The sequence below is a fragment of the Zonotrichia leucophrys genome, chromosome 12 (assembly GCF_028769735.1).
Source record: "Zonotrichia leucophrys gambelii isolate GWCS_2022_RI chromosome 12, RI_Zleu_2.0, whole genome shotgun sequence".
In the NCBI taxonomy this organism is placed as follows: domain Eukaryota; kingdom Metazoa; phylum Chordata; class Aves; order Passeriformes; family Passerellidae; genus Zonotrichia; species Zonotrichia leucophrys.
Window position 1 is genome coordinate 18339800 of NC_088182.1, and position 18119 is coordinate 18357918.

General features: G+C 43.7%; 1 protein-coding gene across 1 annotated transcript; it reads right to left on the reverse strand.

Moving 5' to 3' along the window:
- Positions 1-801: 801 nt before the first annotated feature.
- On the reverse strand, positions 802-16292 carry RAB43 (RAB43, member RAS oncogene family). Its single transcript, XM_064723806.1, has 3 exons — positions 16021-16292; positions 7860-8043; positions 802-7072 (listed from the first exon to the last, which is right to left on the reverse strand). The coding sequence occupies exons 1-3, from the start codon at positions 16228-16230 to the stop codon at positions 6819-6821; spliced, it is 648 nt and encodes a 215-aa protein (XP_064579876.1). The 5' UTR covers positions 16231-16292; the 3' UTR covers positions 802-6818.
- Positions 16293-18119: the final 1827 nt, after the last annotated feature.

Below are 18119 nucleotides of genomic sequence, written 5' to 3' on the forward strand. Positions count from 1 at the left end.
GAAATCTCCTTCCATCAGTGTAAAGGGGGGAAACTGGGATTACTACAGGAATTTCTCTGGAACTCAGTGGTGCCCTGTGTGCTCTGTAACCTGTACAGAAATGGGGACTAACAGATACCACAGCACATCTCACACAGCCTGTGGTAAACTCTTCTGTCTGGACAAGGTGAGTTCTGGGGTGATGAAATAAATCCTGTTTCCAACATTGACAGAAACAGGCTGCACACTTACAAGTTTCAGCAAAGTGTTCCTGTGAGTAAAACAGATGAGTGCATATTCCAAAGAGCACAGGTGGGTTTACTTTGTGTAAAGATTGCTTTAATTTGTGTAATTCAGACCACCTGGCACTCAGCAGGTCTTAACTAAAACTTCTCCTCCCTGCATTGTGTTGGTTTTTATGCAAAGCTCAGAATTCAGTTCTGGGATCATGGTAAACATGCCTTGCAGTTTAACAGCCAGCAGGTGATTGATTTATTTATTGCTTTATTTATTGATCTGTTCCTGAAGCAGAAGCAGCACCTGGTGTACAGGTAAGAATCTCAGAATCTGATTTTCTATAGGATTTGGGATTGGTGTCTTGTTTTATGGAATTGTATCCGGGAAAATGCTTTCTGCTAGTTTAACAGCTAACCTTCTGCCCATAGATGTGGAGGAAAAATATTCAGTGAACTTAAACTATAAAATATACAGGTTTGGGTTTTTTTGGGTTTTTGTTTTTTTTTTTCTTTTTGTGTGTGTGTGGGTTTTTTTGGGTTTTGGGGTTTTTTTGGGGGGAGTTTTGGGGTTTTTTTTTTTTGTTGTTGGTTTTTATTGGTTTTTGTTTTTTTTAAGGTATGAACTACAAAATATTAAGCAAACTTAAACTATAAAAAATACAGGTATTTTTTTGGAGGTACAAACTACATAGTGAAAGGTCAGGTCACCACAGCAAATGAAAAATGGTTGTAGTGTGTGTAGATCTCTCGTATCCAAACTATTTCAGTCTTGGAGAATTCCAGGGAGAGTTCCCAGAAATGGGAAATCATTTCTGGGAATCACATGCACTTACAACAAGCTATTAAAAGGGAAAGCTGGGTTTTTTTGCCCACACAGAAGCTCCAGTTTAATGTGCAGAAGATGAGAAAATGCAGGTCAGTCCCTCCCAGGAGCAGATGTTACTCATTGAGTGATGCCTTCACTGTTTCCATTTCTCACCAATTCCCCCCAGCACACCCTGCCAGGGCAGTCACAGTAAAAATGAGTCCATAAAGAGAATTCAGTGACAAATCCAGCTGCAGCAGCACCCTGAGGAGGCAGCTCCAGAGCCTGACAACTCCCCTTTGGCACCTGAGGCTGTTACTGAAGCAGCAGACAGTGCACACCAAGAAATTCAATATTTGGCTCCTGTGGATCACCAACTCCCAAGCAAAGAGAAAGGGGTGTTGCTTTGTTAAATCCACAGCACTTCAATCAAGTCCAGGATGTAAACACTCCCCTGGGGAGGTGCAGCATTGTTCACACTCAATTGCAAGCACTGGGAGGGTTGTCTGCACGTCTCCAACACTGAGCTTTTCGGGTTTCATTCTTCACCTCCCACACAGCTCTGCTGGAGAGTTTGCTGAGTGGAACAGTTGGAAGTGCATTGCTGGAGCTGATGGACATTTGGAGGGTAAGAGGAAGTTAGTTCAGCACCATTTGTTTAATTAAGAGTACATTAGGTCATATCCTTGGTAAAAGCAGACCATACATCACTGTAGGATAGAATACATCATTTCCTAAAATTGATTTTGTTTCTGATCATATACCACAAGGTACATGCATAAAATAACAACAAAAGGTATTAATTGCCAAATGTTTACTTTAATTAAACCTTTTTTAATGATACACAGTACAATGTATCCACTACTTTGCTAAAATTCACAACAAAAGCAGGTTTCATGTTTAAAAATACTTCTCATAATAAATTCATAAATAGATGAAGGTAAAGTATAAAAAATTACTGTAGTACGCAAGCTTGCTCCCTTGTCTCCTCAAATTCCAAATCATTTAGTCAGTATTGAGATAAGAAAGTTTAAAAGCAAAACAGTTACTGATGATTAGAAATGTACAGCCTGCATCTCTCGAAGAAACCCTGAAAAGCAACAGATTTGTCCCAGAAAATGCAGAACCATTTTAACACTGTTATCACCCAAACCCCTCAAATAATTTTGGAATGCAGTGAATGAATTCAATATGAATTAGAGATTTTTTCCTTCCCCCCCAGAGGTGTGTGTGAGCCAGACTGGCTGGGCTGCTCCCTGCTCTGCACTCGTGGGATTTCACCTGGCAGATCTCAGCGAGGCACAGGAGAGGGAAAATCTGCCCGACAGCACAGAGCACATCTGCCCAGCAGAAATCTGAAACAGAAATCTTTACAAACAGTTACAAAGAACTAAATTCACCTTCTGCTCAGTACCAGCCTGTATTTGCTGGCAAGCAGGACAGGGTCTGGTGTCCCCCACTGGCTTCCCCTGTTTTGGGAATGGTTTTTGTGTCTCACATCATTCCAACACAACCCTGTGGGGAATCCCTGACACTGCACCACCAAACCCCATCAGCAAAGTTATTCTCCTCATCAATATTATCACTCTCCTAAGAAAGCATTTATTTTGTCAAGTATCAAACTACTTTTCACACTTTATCTATTTTAATATCATTTATAAAGGGAAAAAAATCTTACTTATGCACAGCATTGAACTAGGAAATGAACATGAAAAATGCAGAATAATCAAGATGCTCTGCCTTTCACATTAATGATTTTTTTTTCTCTGATAATTATTTCCCTTTAGTGCAAAACCACTTCCACACAAGATTTGTGCTTTATTTGCAAAGGTACCGAGATGCTTTTGAAGACGTTGGGAGGCCTCTGCCTGCAGCTTTCTGGCTGTGTGAATTCTGCTCCTTTAAAGGTCGGGACCTTTTCAGCTCCTGGCTCACTTTTAAAAAATGTCTTCAAGTTTCCAGGACAAGTTTGCATGCCATGTCCAAAGGACAATCCCCCAACCCTTGTTTTCACATATGACAGCCCAGGCACCCAAAAGGAACAAAAGTTCCCCTTTTGGTGAAATTCTTGGAAATGTATCAGCAATAGCTAACAGGAGAGCTATCAGTGGTTTTAGTTTGGCTTCATTTGAATTTTTCCCCCTGAAAAACCTGCTTGCCAGTACAGTGAGAGTACGAAAATCATCAGGACTTCTCCCCTGTTCTTCAGTATTCTCATATTTCTCAAATTTTGCTTTGCAAAGCAAACATTAGCAGGTTTCTGGGCTGACATTTGGTTTCATATTGATGTAATTATAAATATTTGTACAAGTTCCATCCATGATGATGGACTGGATGAGAAACTGGAGATAAAATTAGCTTAAAATCAATACAAAGGGTAACAAAGGCTCCTGGGAACCACATTCTGCTGATGATTTCATTTCAGTATCTGCCTCTGCATTCCACTCCCAAGTGCTACAAGGCAGAGATCAATGTCCCCTCCTGTGCTTCTGTAATATTTTTGCACACTTTGGTCCTGCCAAAAAGAAATGATAAATACTAATGCAAATACATGATCAGCCAAGGGGATCTGCTTAAAAGCAATTGCTGCACCATAGCCTTGTTAATGTTCAACTGGCAGTAAACAGATTTCCTGGCAAATGTTGGTGCTGTGAACTCTGAGCAAGCACTACTGAATTATTCACTTGATGTACATCAGTGCCCATTTGTACCCTCAGAGGTGAAACTCAGCTTTTTACCCATAAATCTCAGGTTTATTGCTCCTCACCCTCTCCACCCAGGTACCCTTTTGGTTTCAATAGGATTAATGGAGTTAAACCAACCTAATTCCTGAATTCCATGGCTGGGTGAGAGTCCCAGGTTTGATAAAACCTTCAGCACAGCACTGAAAATCTCCACATTTTCTGTTTATTTCTGGTCAAGGAGCTCCCAGCCTGGTGGGCAGTGAACAAAGGAAGGGTTTGGTAATGAAAATAAACTTTAACTACTGACAGCCCAAGCACCACCAGCTGCTAATCTAAAAAAGAAACCAGGTTGTTGGGTTTCTTCTGAAAAAAAATTAAAAATAAACCAAGTCTTTTTTCTTTAAAAACTGAAAATAAACTAAGTCTTCTTCTATTTCTTTTGTTCAGTTAGGAGGGCATGCAAACTTGTACTCCACTTGTTACAAGACAGAAGAGCCAACAGTTGAAAGACAAAACTGATTTAAAGCCATGGTTTTAGTTTTCTGCAGGAAACTGAAAACGAATTAGAATTGGTGCCTTCATTTGAAGTACAGCAAACAAATCTCTGCTGCTGTATTGCACATTTTCTAACTGAACCAGACTGACCTGCAGGCAGAGCCTCACCCTTCAAGCCCAGTTTAAGAGATAAATCCAGGCAAATTGTAATGAAAATGGTAGTGCCTGGTGTAATTCTACTTATTCACTAAACAAACCTCAAAATTAAGAAAATGGATCACTAATTCCTCAGTTCTTCATCTACTGTAAAAACACAATCACTCACTGGCTGCACTGGAAGCAGGATTTATGTTCATTTGCTTCTTGTTCCAGTTTTAGGATGAGTTGCTATGTAAACTATGGATTTCATTCTGAGAAGTAGCAATACTGCTCTCAAATGCAAGTGGGTTTTTCCCAGCAGTCAGAAATTTGGCACTGATGCTGCAGGAAGTGGGCTGAGCTCATCTGGGGGTCCCAGCTCCAGCAGGACCACGACCTGCAGGCACAAACTGCAATGGGTCATGACAGAAAATCAAATATCTGCAAATATTCTGTGCCTGAAGGGCCTCACAGCAGCAAAAGCAGCCACCAGCACTCAGTCTGAGCTTGGACTGACTTCACAGTTTCTGCTGAGAGCAGAACGTAGGGAATTCACCAACAGCTCCAGGGTTTGGAAAATTCCCATTCCCAATTTCAAACTCCCAACTGCCTAACTGGGCATTTATTGCCTACTGTCTTTGGAAGCAGGAATATCCTGGAAAACCATCCAAAAGCACTACCAAGTACTGCAGCTCAGCCTGCCCTTCTGCAGAAAATACCAGAATTGTGAAAACTACACTAGTTGAAAAATTTAAGGCCTTTTCATTCTCACAGCTATAAAATTTAAAATCTAACCCCTTAGATAGAAGCAAACAGGCTACAAAGCACACATCACTCCTCAGTTATCTACCTCACAGTTTAAAAAAAACAGAAAGAGCAGAGATTGGTTCAATATTTGCTACAGGAAGATGAATAGGAATAAAATTGGTATCCATTAGCCCTTTCCTAAATCTTCCTAGTTTTCATGACACTGGATATGTTGGATGACTGAACTGGTGCAGCCCTCAGAGCAAAACAATTCAAGTCCTTTTTGACCTGGATTTTTCAAAGAGACAAGACATTCCCTTCAAATGGTGCTTCTTGAAAGTGACTCCTCCCAATTATCAGGATTGCAAAATTCCCTTGCCATACCTGAACACCTCTGCAGAGTTTAAAATATTGCTGCTCCTGCTCTCTTTGCAAATCCACTTTTGTAAGGTGCCTGAGAGTGAAACTGCAGAGGAATCCATCAGGACCTCAGCTACACCTACAAGGGACTCTACAGAGCTGCATCTGAAAGAACAGCATTATGAAATTTATTTTATTTTATGTAGACTTTTGATCCACTATGAAAGATTTTTCCTGCTGAGTTCTAGAGAAATGAAAAGCAAGTGGTAACTTGTGATAGGGAGAGGGGGACATTTGGGTACAAAGCTGGGAAGGAATCACTCAAAAAGACACTGGTCTCTCTGCACTCATGCACTTCTCAGCTATTCTGAGGTCTTCTTTCCCATTATGTGCCCATGCAGTATTTAAAGAGATGGTTTAAAAAACAAAACCAATAAAAAAATCAAATCCACTTATGCCACTGATGCACTCTGGTGATGTAACACCAAATGCCTGACAGAATGAATGTGTTTGACCATCAGGCACGTGGCAGGAGATCTTGGCTACAGCCAGGTCAAGCTTTCTCCAGCTCCTGTTTCCATGGGGCAGGGCTCGAGCTGTGGAATGAAACGATGAGACCTGAGGGCAAAATCTCAGTGATGCTTCCACATGGAAAGAGGAGCTACCACTGTGCAAACAACAGGCAATGAAATGCATCTTCCCTCTCCTCAAGGCTGCTTTAAATCACCCCCCTGCTCCAGTGACAGCGCTCAGGCTGGTTTTGCTTTCTGTTAAAACTTCAAATGGCGACAAAACCTGAGAGAAGCTCCCCCACCTGGGCCTGCTCCAACAGCAGCTAGCAATCCATAGACTGCTATTTGGTCCTGAAATCAAAATCTTGGCTCTTCTGGCCCTTGAAATACCATTATCAGACACTGACACTGCCTGGTCACTGCTGGAGTGCGGAGCATTTGAAGAGACACTGTAAAGACTGCCTGCTCCAAAAGCGACCTCCTTTGCCACAGTGCCATGCTAAATGCTCAGACCTTTGGGTTTGCATCAGTCTCTTCCCCAGCCAAACGTGTTCCCACCCCAAAACACCAACTTCAAAGTCATTTCCTCCATTTTTGTAACTCGTATGAAGGTTACAGAAAATAAAACCGTGGGGACAAATGTTGAGTAGGTTTTTCAGAGGGTTTGACTTTACGGACCACCTCTCCAAAGTCCCTTTTTAAAAATAAGACACTAAAGCAAACAGGATTGTGTCTAACTTCTACAAAATTGCTGGTTTCACAGGAGGAGGAGGAGGAGGAGAATATGGCTACCATGCTACTCAGCATTAGGGTGAAGCACCATCTAAACTCCAGTAAAGTTAGGGATATCAGCTAGCTCTTATCAGCAACCACACCCCCAGCCTTCCACAACGTCTTTGCTGTCAAGCTTGATGCTGTCAGTGTTCTTCTCACTGAACATGGGCCCTCCGTGCCTCATCATCAGCTCGGTGGCCATCTTCACAAAGGCCTCCTCCACGTTGCTGGAGTCCTTTGCTGAGGTCTCTATGGCACAGATGATGTTGTCATAGCGTTCAGCCAGGGTCTGCGCTTCCTCCAGCTGAACCTCTCTAAGGTCACTTAGGTCAGACTTGTTTCCTGGAGGGAAAGGGAACAACACAGGGATTTGTATTTGCTTGTTTGTGCCACAGGAAGGGCTTGGCAGGAGGTTGCCCAAGGAAGCTGAAAAATTTCCATTCTGTAGGTTTTCAAAATGTGACTGAAAAGGCCCTGACCAGCGTGACTCTGTGAGCAGGAGCCTGGACTGGATAACCCTCCCCAGCCCTTTCCAATCTGTATTCCTCTGTTACCCATAAAGAACAGGAAAAGTAACCAAAGAGTGGTGCCTGTAGACCCTAACAGAAGGGAACAGGCTAGAAATTGAAGTTAAAACCATTCTGTGAAAACAGCAGCTGTCTGCTGATTCCTAGGGAAATCCAGAATGGTTCTACTCTTGTATTAGCAGCTCTGCAGGCCCCAAGAGCCACATCTGAGTCCAAAACTCAGCCCAAAACTTTTTGGGCTGGAAAGCAGAACTTCTAGCAAAGAACTGACAAACTCTGATTGCCCCAAAGTCCTTCCAAAATTCCCTGTCTGCTCAAGTGGGTGGGTGCTCCAACTCACCAAAACACATCAGCTTGCTAGGATGGGGAAGGGGAAGGGACTCCACAGCAGCTGTGCTTCAGAACTGGGAAATCCTGGGCATCCCAGTTCTCCATTAAATGAGATGCAAAGGATTCAAAGAAGTCAAGCAAAGCAAAACTCCTCTGCTCCAGTGAACCAGCTCCTTTGGTAAAATTTCCAATCAGGTTATTGCACACACCTTAATCCAAGCAGAACCAAAACCTGAGGCCACACTGCACAAGCAGGGGCATTCCCAACTCACCGATGAGCAGCTGCACGATGTTGGAGCCAGCGTACTTCCTGACATCCTCGATCCAGCGAGGGATGGACAGGAAGGAGCCCCTCTTGCTGATGTCGTAGGCCAGGATGGCCCCGTTGGCGCTGCGGTAATAACTCTGCGTGATGGTCCTGAACCGCTCCTGGCCCGCCGTGTCCCAGATCTGCAGCTGGGGGACACAGCAGGGTCACACACAGGGATACACAGTGACACACAGGGACACACAGGGACACAGAGTGACACCCTGAACTGCTCCTGGCCCACCGTGTCCCAGATCTGCAGCTGGGGGACACAGCAGGGTCACACACGACATACAGTGACACACAGGGACACCCTGAACCTCTCCTAGCCCACCATGTCCCAGATCTGCAACTGCAGGACACAGCAGGGTCACTGTCATATTTTATGAAAAATCCCTTTGCCAGGACCTTTCTCCTGAGAACCCTCAGAAATGTGAACAAAAATGATCTGATTGCTTGGAATGTGGTTTGGAGGCTGCTTTACCAACAGGTGCATCTTTGATTGGTCCCATGTGAATTGTTTTTAATTAATGACCAATCCCAGTCCAGCTGTGTCAGACTCTGGTCTGTCAGGGGATTTTACTATCATTCTTTGCCAGCCTTCTGATGTCTCCTTTCTCTTTCTTTAGTGCAGGAATAGAATAGAATAGAATAGAATATTAGCCTTCTAAGAAATATGGAGTCAGATTCATCTCTCACCTCGTCCTGGGGACCCTCACAACACCACAACAATTAATAACCACACACAGAGTGACACACAGGGACACGTGGGGAACTCAGCACTCCTGGACAAGTGACCACTATGATTAAGCAGAAGCCATGTATTGTTTGCATTATGCACTAACCCAGCTGCACACACTGATCACACATTTCCTATCAGTGCCTTTGCCTGTCCACGTGTTCTGCATGCACCTCTCAGAAGATGGGACTGGTCACAGCCCAGTGGCTCTCTGCTCTTTCTTGTGGTCTTGGAATTCAGTTTCTCAGCTTCTTCTCTACTATTTTAGCACAGTTTATGTCCTAGTAACCTTGATGAATTCTAGAGGGCCCTAAGAAAATTCTGGTAACAGTTACAAGGGGGATGGCTGGTGCACACTGCAGTCTGAGTGTTCAGATACATTGCTACAGTGACACACAGTGACACAAGGCAGCTGCTCTCCTCAGCCAAGGGACAGCACTTGATCCAAGAGCCTTGATCCAAATCTCCTGTCTGTGCAATGCATTCTAGCCCTGTGTTCATCTAGCCTCTTGTACATGATCTAAGGATGAGAACACATGCTTGAGAACCTTGATACAGACATATATAAAATAACTACATTTATATACATATATATATATATGTAAATCTATGCTGAGAACTTGGCTGCTCAGAGTTTGTCCCTGCATCACTTGGGACCCTGGTTTCCTGGCAGATTTTGGAGCTCTCTGGCGTGCCCAGCCCAGCCCTTTGTCACCCTTGGCAGCAGAGCAGGGTGCCAGCCTGCAGCCAAGGTCACCTGCTGGGTCACGGACACTGCACGTGGGTTTTGGCCACCACACCTTCTGTGGCTCTGCCAGTTGTGCAGGGCAGGAACAAAGGGAGCAGGATGTGGTCACATAATCTGAGAGCACTGAGGCTGCTTTAGAAGGAAATATCAGACAATGAAAGGAATATAGATAAAAGAGTGTGTCAACAAAATGCCAGCAATCCTAGGTCCCAACAAAGTCAGTGAAGGATCTGTCAGTGTCATCATCTGCCCTCTTCTGGGTGGTAAAACACACATTACAACTGGGCAGGAAGAAACTATTGGTTAAATACTTTTGCCTAAATCCAGCAACATAAGAATTATGAGTTTGGTATCAGAGTTGGAGTTCCCAGTACAAGATGTTCCAGAGGAAGAAACCAAATAATTCAGAGGAGACAAACACAGCATGCTGCTCATAGGGAATTTCTTCATAAATCCCATTGTTTTATAGGTTGTCTGATGTCCTGGAACATGATGGCTTATATTCCAGGATCTTTTAATCTAAAGTAACTGTGCATGTCCTCATCCTCAGTATAAACCTCTAATCCTTTCTGAATCTTCCAAAGCTCTTGGCTTCAATATACAGTCACACTGAAATGAAAGAACTTCCTGCTATAAATTTATGTTCTGTTGCACTTTCACTTCTCCATCCCCAGCTGATAAATGGGAGACCACTGCCTGTCTTTTCCTGCCATTCTTTGTATTTTGCATCTCCACTGAAACAGGACATAAGCAAATACTACTGGGGTTTTAAATCCCATGGCATGGACTTTTTATTTATGGTTTCCCCTCCCTCTGAATCTCCTTATTCTGAAGGGTTATCAACAACTTAACACAATGTGCCAGTGCTATTTTATACCAAATAATATGGAATCATTTTTCCTTTTATTTCTTTTGCACAGTAGTGTTTTCTGTGTATCTTCTGAGCGTGCTGCATTTCTGAGCAGCAAATTTCCCTTTGGAAAAGGCTGTGCTGATAAGATCTCATTTCCTGTGCTAAGCAAGCACTCAGATCCAGCTGAGAGGGAATCAACCCCAGCAAAAAGGATTCTCAGGGCAGGGGAAGGACTGTGATGGACTCAGAAAAGCACAGAGCAATGGTTATTAATGAAGCAGATAATGGTTCAGAGCAGGCAGCAGCAATTAGCAGGGAGCAGGAAACTGGGGGCAGGTTTATGGTGATCTCTGCACTCAGGTCTCCCACCAGCCCTTTGTGCTGGTTCAATCTCAGCCCCTGATTAGGACAAGTGCTAGAAAAGGCTAATGATGATTACCCAACTCTTGGGAAGGGCCCGAGGGATTCTGTGCGCACAGACAAATTGGAAACACTTGAATTAAGGAATAAAATTGTTTTGGCTTACACTTTCCCTGTGGTGTAAATAAAAGTGCAGAGTGACTGAGCTAAGAACAACCCTCCCTTCAGTTTGGAAGCTTGAAAACCTTATCTGGGGACATTGTTTGTAATTTGAATAATGTCTTCTAGCATTAAGAACACACACTATAGACACAGCAAGGAGGTATTATGAACCAGATCACTTAATATAAAGCAAGTTGTATTTCTAAAGGAAAAATACAGCTAGTTTGCTCGACAGCATCTTTAGAAAATTCTAAGAAAAATATTTTCATGTAACATTAATCAGTCTGATACACGGTCAAAAATATAATTTAAGTAATTACAAAAATACCAATTCTGATCCTAAGTAAACACTACTTTCTCCAGCATGTCTACAGAGATAAATTTCACAGATTTCTACTGAAAAAGAACCATGACAACTATGAAAAATGCCAATCACAACTATAACTTTAACCAGCTTGTACACAGTAAAAGTTTTATATAGTATTTCTGTTAAACTGTATTTACAAGCACATAACTCTTGATAAAAAATAACAACTGAAAACTCTTTGAAAAAAAAAAAAAGTGGTCTTAATATTACTCATTTTTCTCATTTCAAAGTCCCTCACTTTAAGTTAAATACCAGAAGAACTGTACTAGCTACAGGTTACTAAAAAAGATATGCTCATGTATTCTTTTGTATTGTACAAGTGTATGATGTATGTTGTACATGACATAATTACTATTAATTTTGAATATTATTTATTAAAATAATCAGAATGCAATTAATAAAATTTAATATTTTAGTAATAATTAATACTACTTAATAAAGTTTAATTATTACTTGATAATAATACTTAATATTTAATTTCTTATGGTTAATTTAATTACTTATGGCTAATTTAAATGCTTCAGCTTTGTAAATAACATGATGGCAGCCACCGAGTCTGTCACTCAGTAACCTTTTAAAGCTGTTCCTGATTTTGTAATTACTTTGGCAACTCCTTTGGTGTGAGAGAAGCTGGCATTGCTGGAGAATTGTGCTAAACTCATTTGAAACTACTAATTAGAAACACCTATGAAATCAGAGATTGGTGGCAGGGGGACCACAGCTAGGAACAGAAGAGAACAGGGAATAAATACTCCTTGTGCAGAAGGAATATGGCAGAATAAAGGAGCCACCTTTCTCATTGTTTCACTACTGACTACTCAATTACTCACAGATGTTAATTGTTTCACCACTGAATGCTCATTTACTCACAAAGCTGGTTATTTTGATCTCCTCCCAGCTTGGAACCTTTTGGACAGCCACACTCCTCACGGGGGCACATAAAGAACAGTGAGAGACCCCAAAAAATTCTGGGACAAGGAGTGTTTCAGCTGGATGTAAGAGGAAAAGAGAAGGTGGTAAAACTCATGGAGGTTCCCTGGGAGACCATTCTGGGATGTCTGCTCAGGCTTACAGAAAGCAGATTTTGAACTACAGGGACAGAGAAAATGCTGAGGATGTGAGTGGCAGGTTGGCCAAAGAGCACAGTAAATGACCATTATCAAATGTGGCCAAAGTGGCTGCTCCTGCATTGATCAACATATTCTTTATCAAAGGTTAATGCTTAACAGATGGCCCCAAGACACAGTAAATAATTTCTCCCTCCCTTACTTCCTACATAATTTATTAAGTACTTTCCTGATTCTTCTAAAGCACCACAGTTCAGGTGTGCTTTTGCCTGTGGAGCAGCATAAATAATGACAAAGTGCATCCTCCAGCTGACACCTTCCTTTGCAAAAACAGAAATGTCACTTTTGCAGCAAAATTCCATAAAGTTTCCCAGCAGTGAAACTGGACCTAAAGACTGTGCTAAATGACTCTTAACCAGCTGTGTCTGAGTCCTGTCATCTCAAATGGCAAACAAAAACATACATTCCTGTAGGCTGGCAAATCACAACACTTGCTCCTAAAAACATTTACTGAAACAGCCTTGCAACTTAATCCAGGCAGTTTCTGCCAAAAGCAACATCTCTGTGGCACTGTACTTCAATTTAAAGTGATATTCATAGAGCAGGCAGGATAAACTGCCCCATCCAAATGTTTTCCTACACAATTTTCAGAGAATGAGGAATGCCTCTTTTTTGGGAATGCAGGTTATGAGTGTGAAAGGAGTTGACAGAGAGCTACATTTTCCTCTGGATATCAAAGAATATTGCTTCCAATAGCTCTGCCTTTATCTGTGCAGCAAAGTCATTAAATCCCCATTCAAGAGACAGGACACTTAACAAGACACAATTCTGTATTAGTGGCAATTTGGCCAGATCATGACACAAAATATATTTTGGGCCATTCTGAAAGGAATGCAGTTCACAGCCATGAGGCCTGAATCAAAACAAATAATCTTGGTAACATATAAGCTGAAAAAGCCTGTAAATGAAAAAGTGCAATGGTACTTCTTAACTTAAATACCTCTTCAAATAAAGAAGTATTTGCTGTAAAAGGAATGTGTTTGCAACTGTTCTTCTCTCCTGCTACTTTCTCTGAAAGTTATACTGAGGGAGAAAAACTGTGGGATAGAGGAAAAAACACTTTATGTAAAACACTATAAACTGACAGCATAAAGTAGGCATTAAAGGCAATTAATTAGCTCACAGGAGGTAATTCATCAAACGAAAAATACTTTTGTTATTACTAACCATGATTTATGGACTTGGACTTAGGAATGTCCTTGCCTATCATTATGTAAAATGTTGGTTCCAGCATTTTATAAATATCTTTTCTTACAGTGACATAACAGTTATAAAACGTTTTCGTTCTGTTTGCCAGATTTTTTCTATCACTCAGAGAACAAGTAATTATTTTATCAATAGGACTTTAATCACTATGCATTAAGTGATTAACAAGACCAACTTTTAGGCACTACAGTCCACACTCTAGGATTCAGAGAAATCTGCTTTTAGAGAAAGCAGTATGCCACAATTTCAAACAGCATGTACTGGAACGTTTCTGTAAATGTAAATGAAGACAGCCTGCAGACATTTCACAAAGCTGATCTCCTTCTAGATGAAGTTTAGTCAGCTCCAGCAGTGTGTGGAACTCCACGTGAGACACTTGAAAGAACACAGCTGCAAGGTGCAAGGAAAGCCTCAAGTTTCATAAATTATTTTAAAAAAAGTTATTTGCAGACCTTAACCTTCAGTATTCCAACAGGCATCTTTTCCCTTATCAAAAAAACAAAAACAAACCAACACTCCACATCAAAAGAAAGTGAGACCTAAAATCCTTGCGTTCCAAATGTTTCAGAAATGTTATGTAACTGTGACAGGAACATCTGAAGTTTGAAGCAGAGAGGCACATTTAGCCTTAAATTGTTTGCTTCAATCTCAAAATAAGTGTTGGGTTGCAGTGCTACCCTTAGCCAGACTAAAAATGAAGTTCAGGCCACTGGGGAGGGGGGACAAGTTTTTGTCGTCACTTCAGTTTTGAAGGAATTTCTTAAGATGAGCCTGTAAAACATTACAACAACAGGAATTATCTCATTCCTGCACCATTTGCTAAATAGAAAACAATACTGTCCTGAGCACCATAAACCCCTAAGGAAACCAAAGCAGCAGACAATTACCTGGCCTGCTTTTGTGAGGCAAGGAAATGCTTCCTTATTTCCTGATTCCAAGAGCATGCTGAGCAAAGCTAACCCAGGTTAGATGGGCTGCTCTGAAATCTCAATCCAACTGGAAAACTCTGATTTAAACCTCACACACACCCCACATCTTAACTGACCAAACAAAAAAACCCCCCCAGGCAAATGCTTTCATTTTCAGGTTGTGTCCCTGACCCAGCAGCTGACAAAAGTATCTGTAAGGTCAATCAGCAAGTGTTGGATTAATTTCCCTAAAGTAACACTTAAAATACTCTTCTTCAATATCTGCTTTCCTCATTTTTTTCTAAGCGGAAGTACAGAACAGCCCAAACAAAAAGAAAGCTTCAAGACCTTGAACTTCCTGCCTTGTTTTTGGTAAAACACTTAGAAATAACTCAGGTTTTGTTACAGCCAGGCCGCTAATCCTGGAATACCCAGGTGTAAGCAGTGACAATATGAAAATGCACACCTGGGAAGTCTGGCTGGGTTCCTGGGGCGCTCCTGCCGTGCCTGGCACCAGGAACAGACACATTTGTCACTCTCTGTGTGCCCGGCATTTAAACAGAGGCAGGTTTCCACCTTAAAGGAGAAGCCCCACTCCTCATTGCCAGGAAGGGTGGGAGAGGCACCGCCAGCTCAAACAGAAAACCTGAGTTTGCTCTTCAGCTCCCCAGGCGGGCGTGACAGGGAAAGGTGTGACACTAACAAGGAAATAAACACTGCTGCAGGGCATGGCCATGCAACTGCTAATCCCTCTCTTTTCCTTAAAAATGCCTTCATTTCTGTTTTCTGCAACTTACCTTAATACTCAAAGATAATTTACATGAAAAAAACCAAGAGGACTTTGACACCTACTTTGGTAAACACAGGCCTAAACTGCATCACTGCATTTGTGTGCCACCACAAGCTTTACAATTCCATCATCTTCCTCCAGGCAGTGACTGAATTAAATGCTTTTTTAGTCCTACTGGGGATAAGGATAGCTGCAGGACCACATTCTGGAGGGGATGGTGAAGGGACTGATCCCAGTTTAAAGCATCTACTATAAAACCTAGATGCTTTAAACATTTCCTCCCCACTGTTCACTCGCACTCCTGCGCTCAGAGGGTGAAAACAGTTGCAGAAATGTGTGCCACTGAGAAACTGAGGACAGATCCACGGGGTACGTGTCCTGGGCTCTTTCTAGCCCTAACAACCAGCGGATTTCCTCCAGCATAATAAAAAAAAAAAAAAAGAAAAAAAAAAAGAAAAAAAAAGAAAAAAGAAAGGAAAAAAAAGAGAGCAGATGTCAAATTTAGAGTTTATTGAAGAACCGTGAAACCGGCACTTCCTGTGACACCCTGTAAACAGTGTCTTAAGATAATAGCATGCCTAATTTAAGAACCTTCTCTCAATCTACCAGTTCCACATCCCTTTCTGAAAACACGGGAGCCCAGCTGAGCTTTCCTCTGTCTTGTAAACACCCCAGAAAGGAGCCTGAGCAGAGAGCGCTGCAGCTGCGGCTGCCGCGGCCGGGCTCAACCAGGGCTTGCCCGGCTCTGGGCGGAACCGGCCCGGCCCGGCCCTGGGCGCGCTCGGTGCCGCCCGGGTCCCTGCGGGCAGCCGGGGATGGCGGCCCGGGCCCGGCCCGGAGCAGCCCCGCGGGCCCAGCGCCCTCACCTTCACCCGCTTGCCCTGGATCTCCAGGCTCTTCATGGTGAAGTCCACGCCGATGGTGCTGCCCTGGCGCTCGGAGAAGGCCCCGGTCTTGAAGCGCTGCACCAGGCAGGTCTTGCCCACGCTGGCGTCGCCGATCAGCACCAGCTTGAAGAGGAAATCGTAGCTCTCCTCGGGGTCGGGGCCGGCGCCCAGCGCGGCCACTCCGGGCATGGCGGGGCGCGCTACGGCCGAGGGCAGCCGGCTCTGCGCAGCGCAGCGCCCGCCGCGGCCCCGCGCCGGGACCGCCCCTGCCCGGCCCCGTTACCGGGCCGGGACCGCCCCGCTCCGCCCGAATCTGCGCCGGGACCGCCCCTGCCCGGCCCCGTTACCGCGCCGGGACCGCCCCGCTCCGCCCGGATTTGCGCCGGGACCGCCCCTGCCCGGCCCGCCCCGCCTGGCCCCGGGACCGCGCTGGATCCGCGCCGGGACCGCCCCTGCCTGATCGGCCCGACCCCGGCCCGCTCCGCCCGGCACCGCCCGCGGCCGGGCTCTGACGGCTCCGTGCAGGGATCGGTGCTCCGACACACCCGTTCGGGCCGCAGGTCCCCGGTGTGGCGGTGCCACCACCCCGGGCCGGGCCGTGCCGTGCCGGCCCACACGCGGTCCCGGTCCCGCGGTGCTGCGGAGCCCTCGGTCCCTGCCCGGGCGCAGGATCGCACAGGCCGGTGTTCGGCCGAATCCTCGCCGCAGAGGCACGTTTTGTGACACATTTTGTGTTGAGTTCTGCGGGTTTTGTGCATTCCTGTTACAGAAACAAACAGGTGCCGCTGCCCTCAGCTCCAGGAAGCGCAGCTGGCCTGGCTGGCTGCTGCTCTCAGCTCTGCGCTGGGTGTGGTTTGTTTGCACAGCACAGAACAAGGCTCAGGGCTATGGCTTTTCACCCTTGCGAGGTCCTGTGGGCTCAGAGACGGCTTTGGAGCTGTTAACATCCAGCTCCGTGTCCGCCATGTGCACATGGATGTGTGTGACCATTACACCACACACTGCTTCTGTGTTTTAAGATAAATATATCTCAAGAGTCTGGAATTACTTGTTTGAACTGTTATCTGGGTTATCTGCAAAGAAAAGCACTCTTTAACAGGTACTCTTCTTGTATCAAGATGCTTATAAAATCAAGAAGCTTATAAAAATAAGATTTACAATGAAATACACTGTCAGAGCACATTTTGTTGTCCTGTTCTTTGTACCAAAGACAAGCAAAATTACATCTTCACCGTTTCAGGTTATAAAACTGTGACATTAAAGAGTGAGTTAAATTGTCCCACAGGTAGTTGAGCAGGAGCAGACCAACCTGATTATTTCTGCCAACCTGATTATCACAGCCAACCCAGCCAGCTTGGCTGGAATTGCCTTTGAAATCAGTCAGTTTTTGGGTGGCTCCACGATTCACCTTTTCAGGTCTGGATATATCTTTTGGTGATCCATGGTTGCATTCCAGCCACCAGCAGAGGTTTGAATCCTCAGTCAGGCTGGACCAAAGGCTTTCTGTCCCTGCAGCCCTGAATTAAGCAGGGCACTGCATCCTTGGATATTGACCAGCCAGGACTGAAAAGGTGTTAAAGAGATAATAAGACATCACTGTGTGTATGCTTTCATGCTAATTATATTTTCAGAGCTGAGAAAAACACTACGGTTTGTTAGGAGGAAGCATTGGTAGAGATGTCAGTCTTTAATATTCATCATTCATTGTTTATTGTCCCATCATTTTAATGGGATAAAATAGGTGTTATTTCTGTGAAGATAATTTTAAAACAGCTATTTCATTATGCTTTCTAGAGATCATTGCAAACATTTTTCTATTAGCTGTTTTTGTTGCTGCTTGTCATCATGAGCCTTTAACTGCTTTTAAAATAAAGAACTCTTCAAACAAAACCCACAAATTTTCACATTATATTGTTGGGCTTATGTGAGGGATCTGAGATGAGCTCTCTCACATTGTGAAAGCTCTAAGGAGTGCTTTGAGTGTTAAAAGATTTGGTTTTCTTTGATTAATCCCCAGACTCCATTGGGGTTAACACCTGTTTCATACAAAGGTAAAACAGGAAAAACAAAATGGGTTT

What these genes read in the sequence shown, in the direction of transcription:
- RAB43 (XM_064723806.1), bottom strand. Translation starts at nt 16,230, where the DNA reads ATGCCCGGAGTGGCCGCGCTGGGCGCCGGCCCCGACCCCGAGGAGAGC. An exon ending in TCCAGGGCAAGCGGGTGAAG is followed by an intron (nt 8,044 to 16,020) that starts GTGAGGGCGCTG and finishes TGTGTCCCCCAG; the next exon opens with CTGCAGATCTGGGACACGGC. An exon ending in CATCGTGCAGCTGCTCATCG is followed by an intron (nt 7,073 to 7,859) that starts GTGAGTTGGGAA and finishes CTTTCCCTCCAG; the next exon opens with GAAACAAGTCTGACCTAAGT.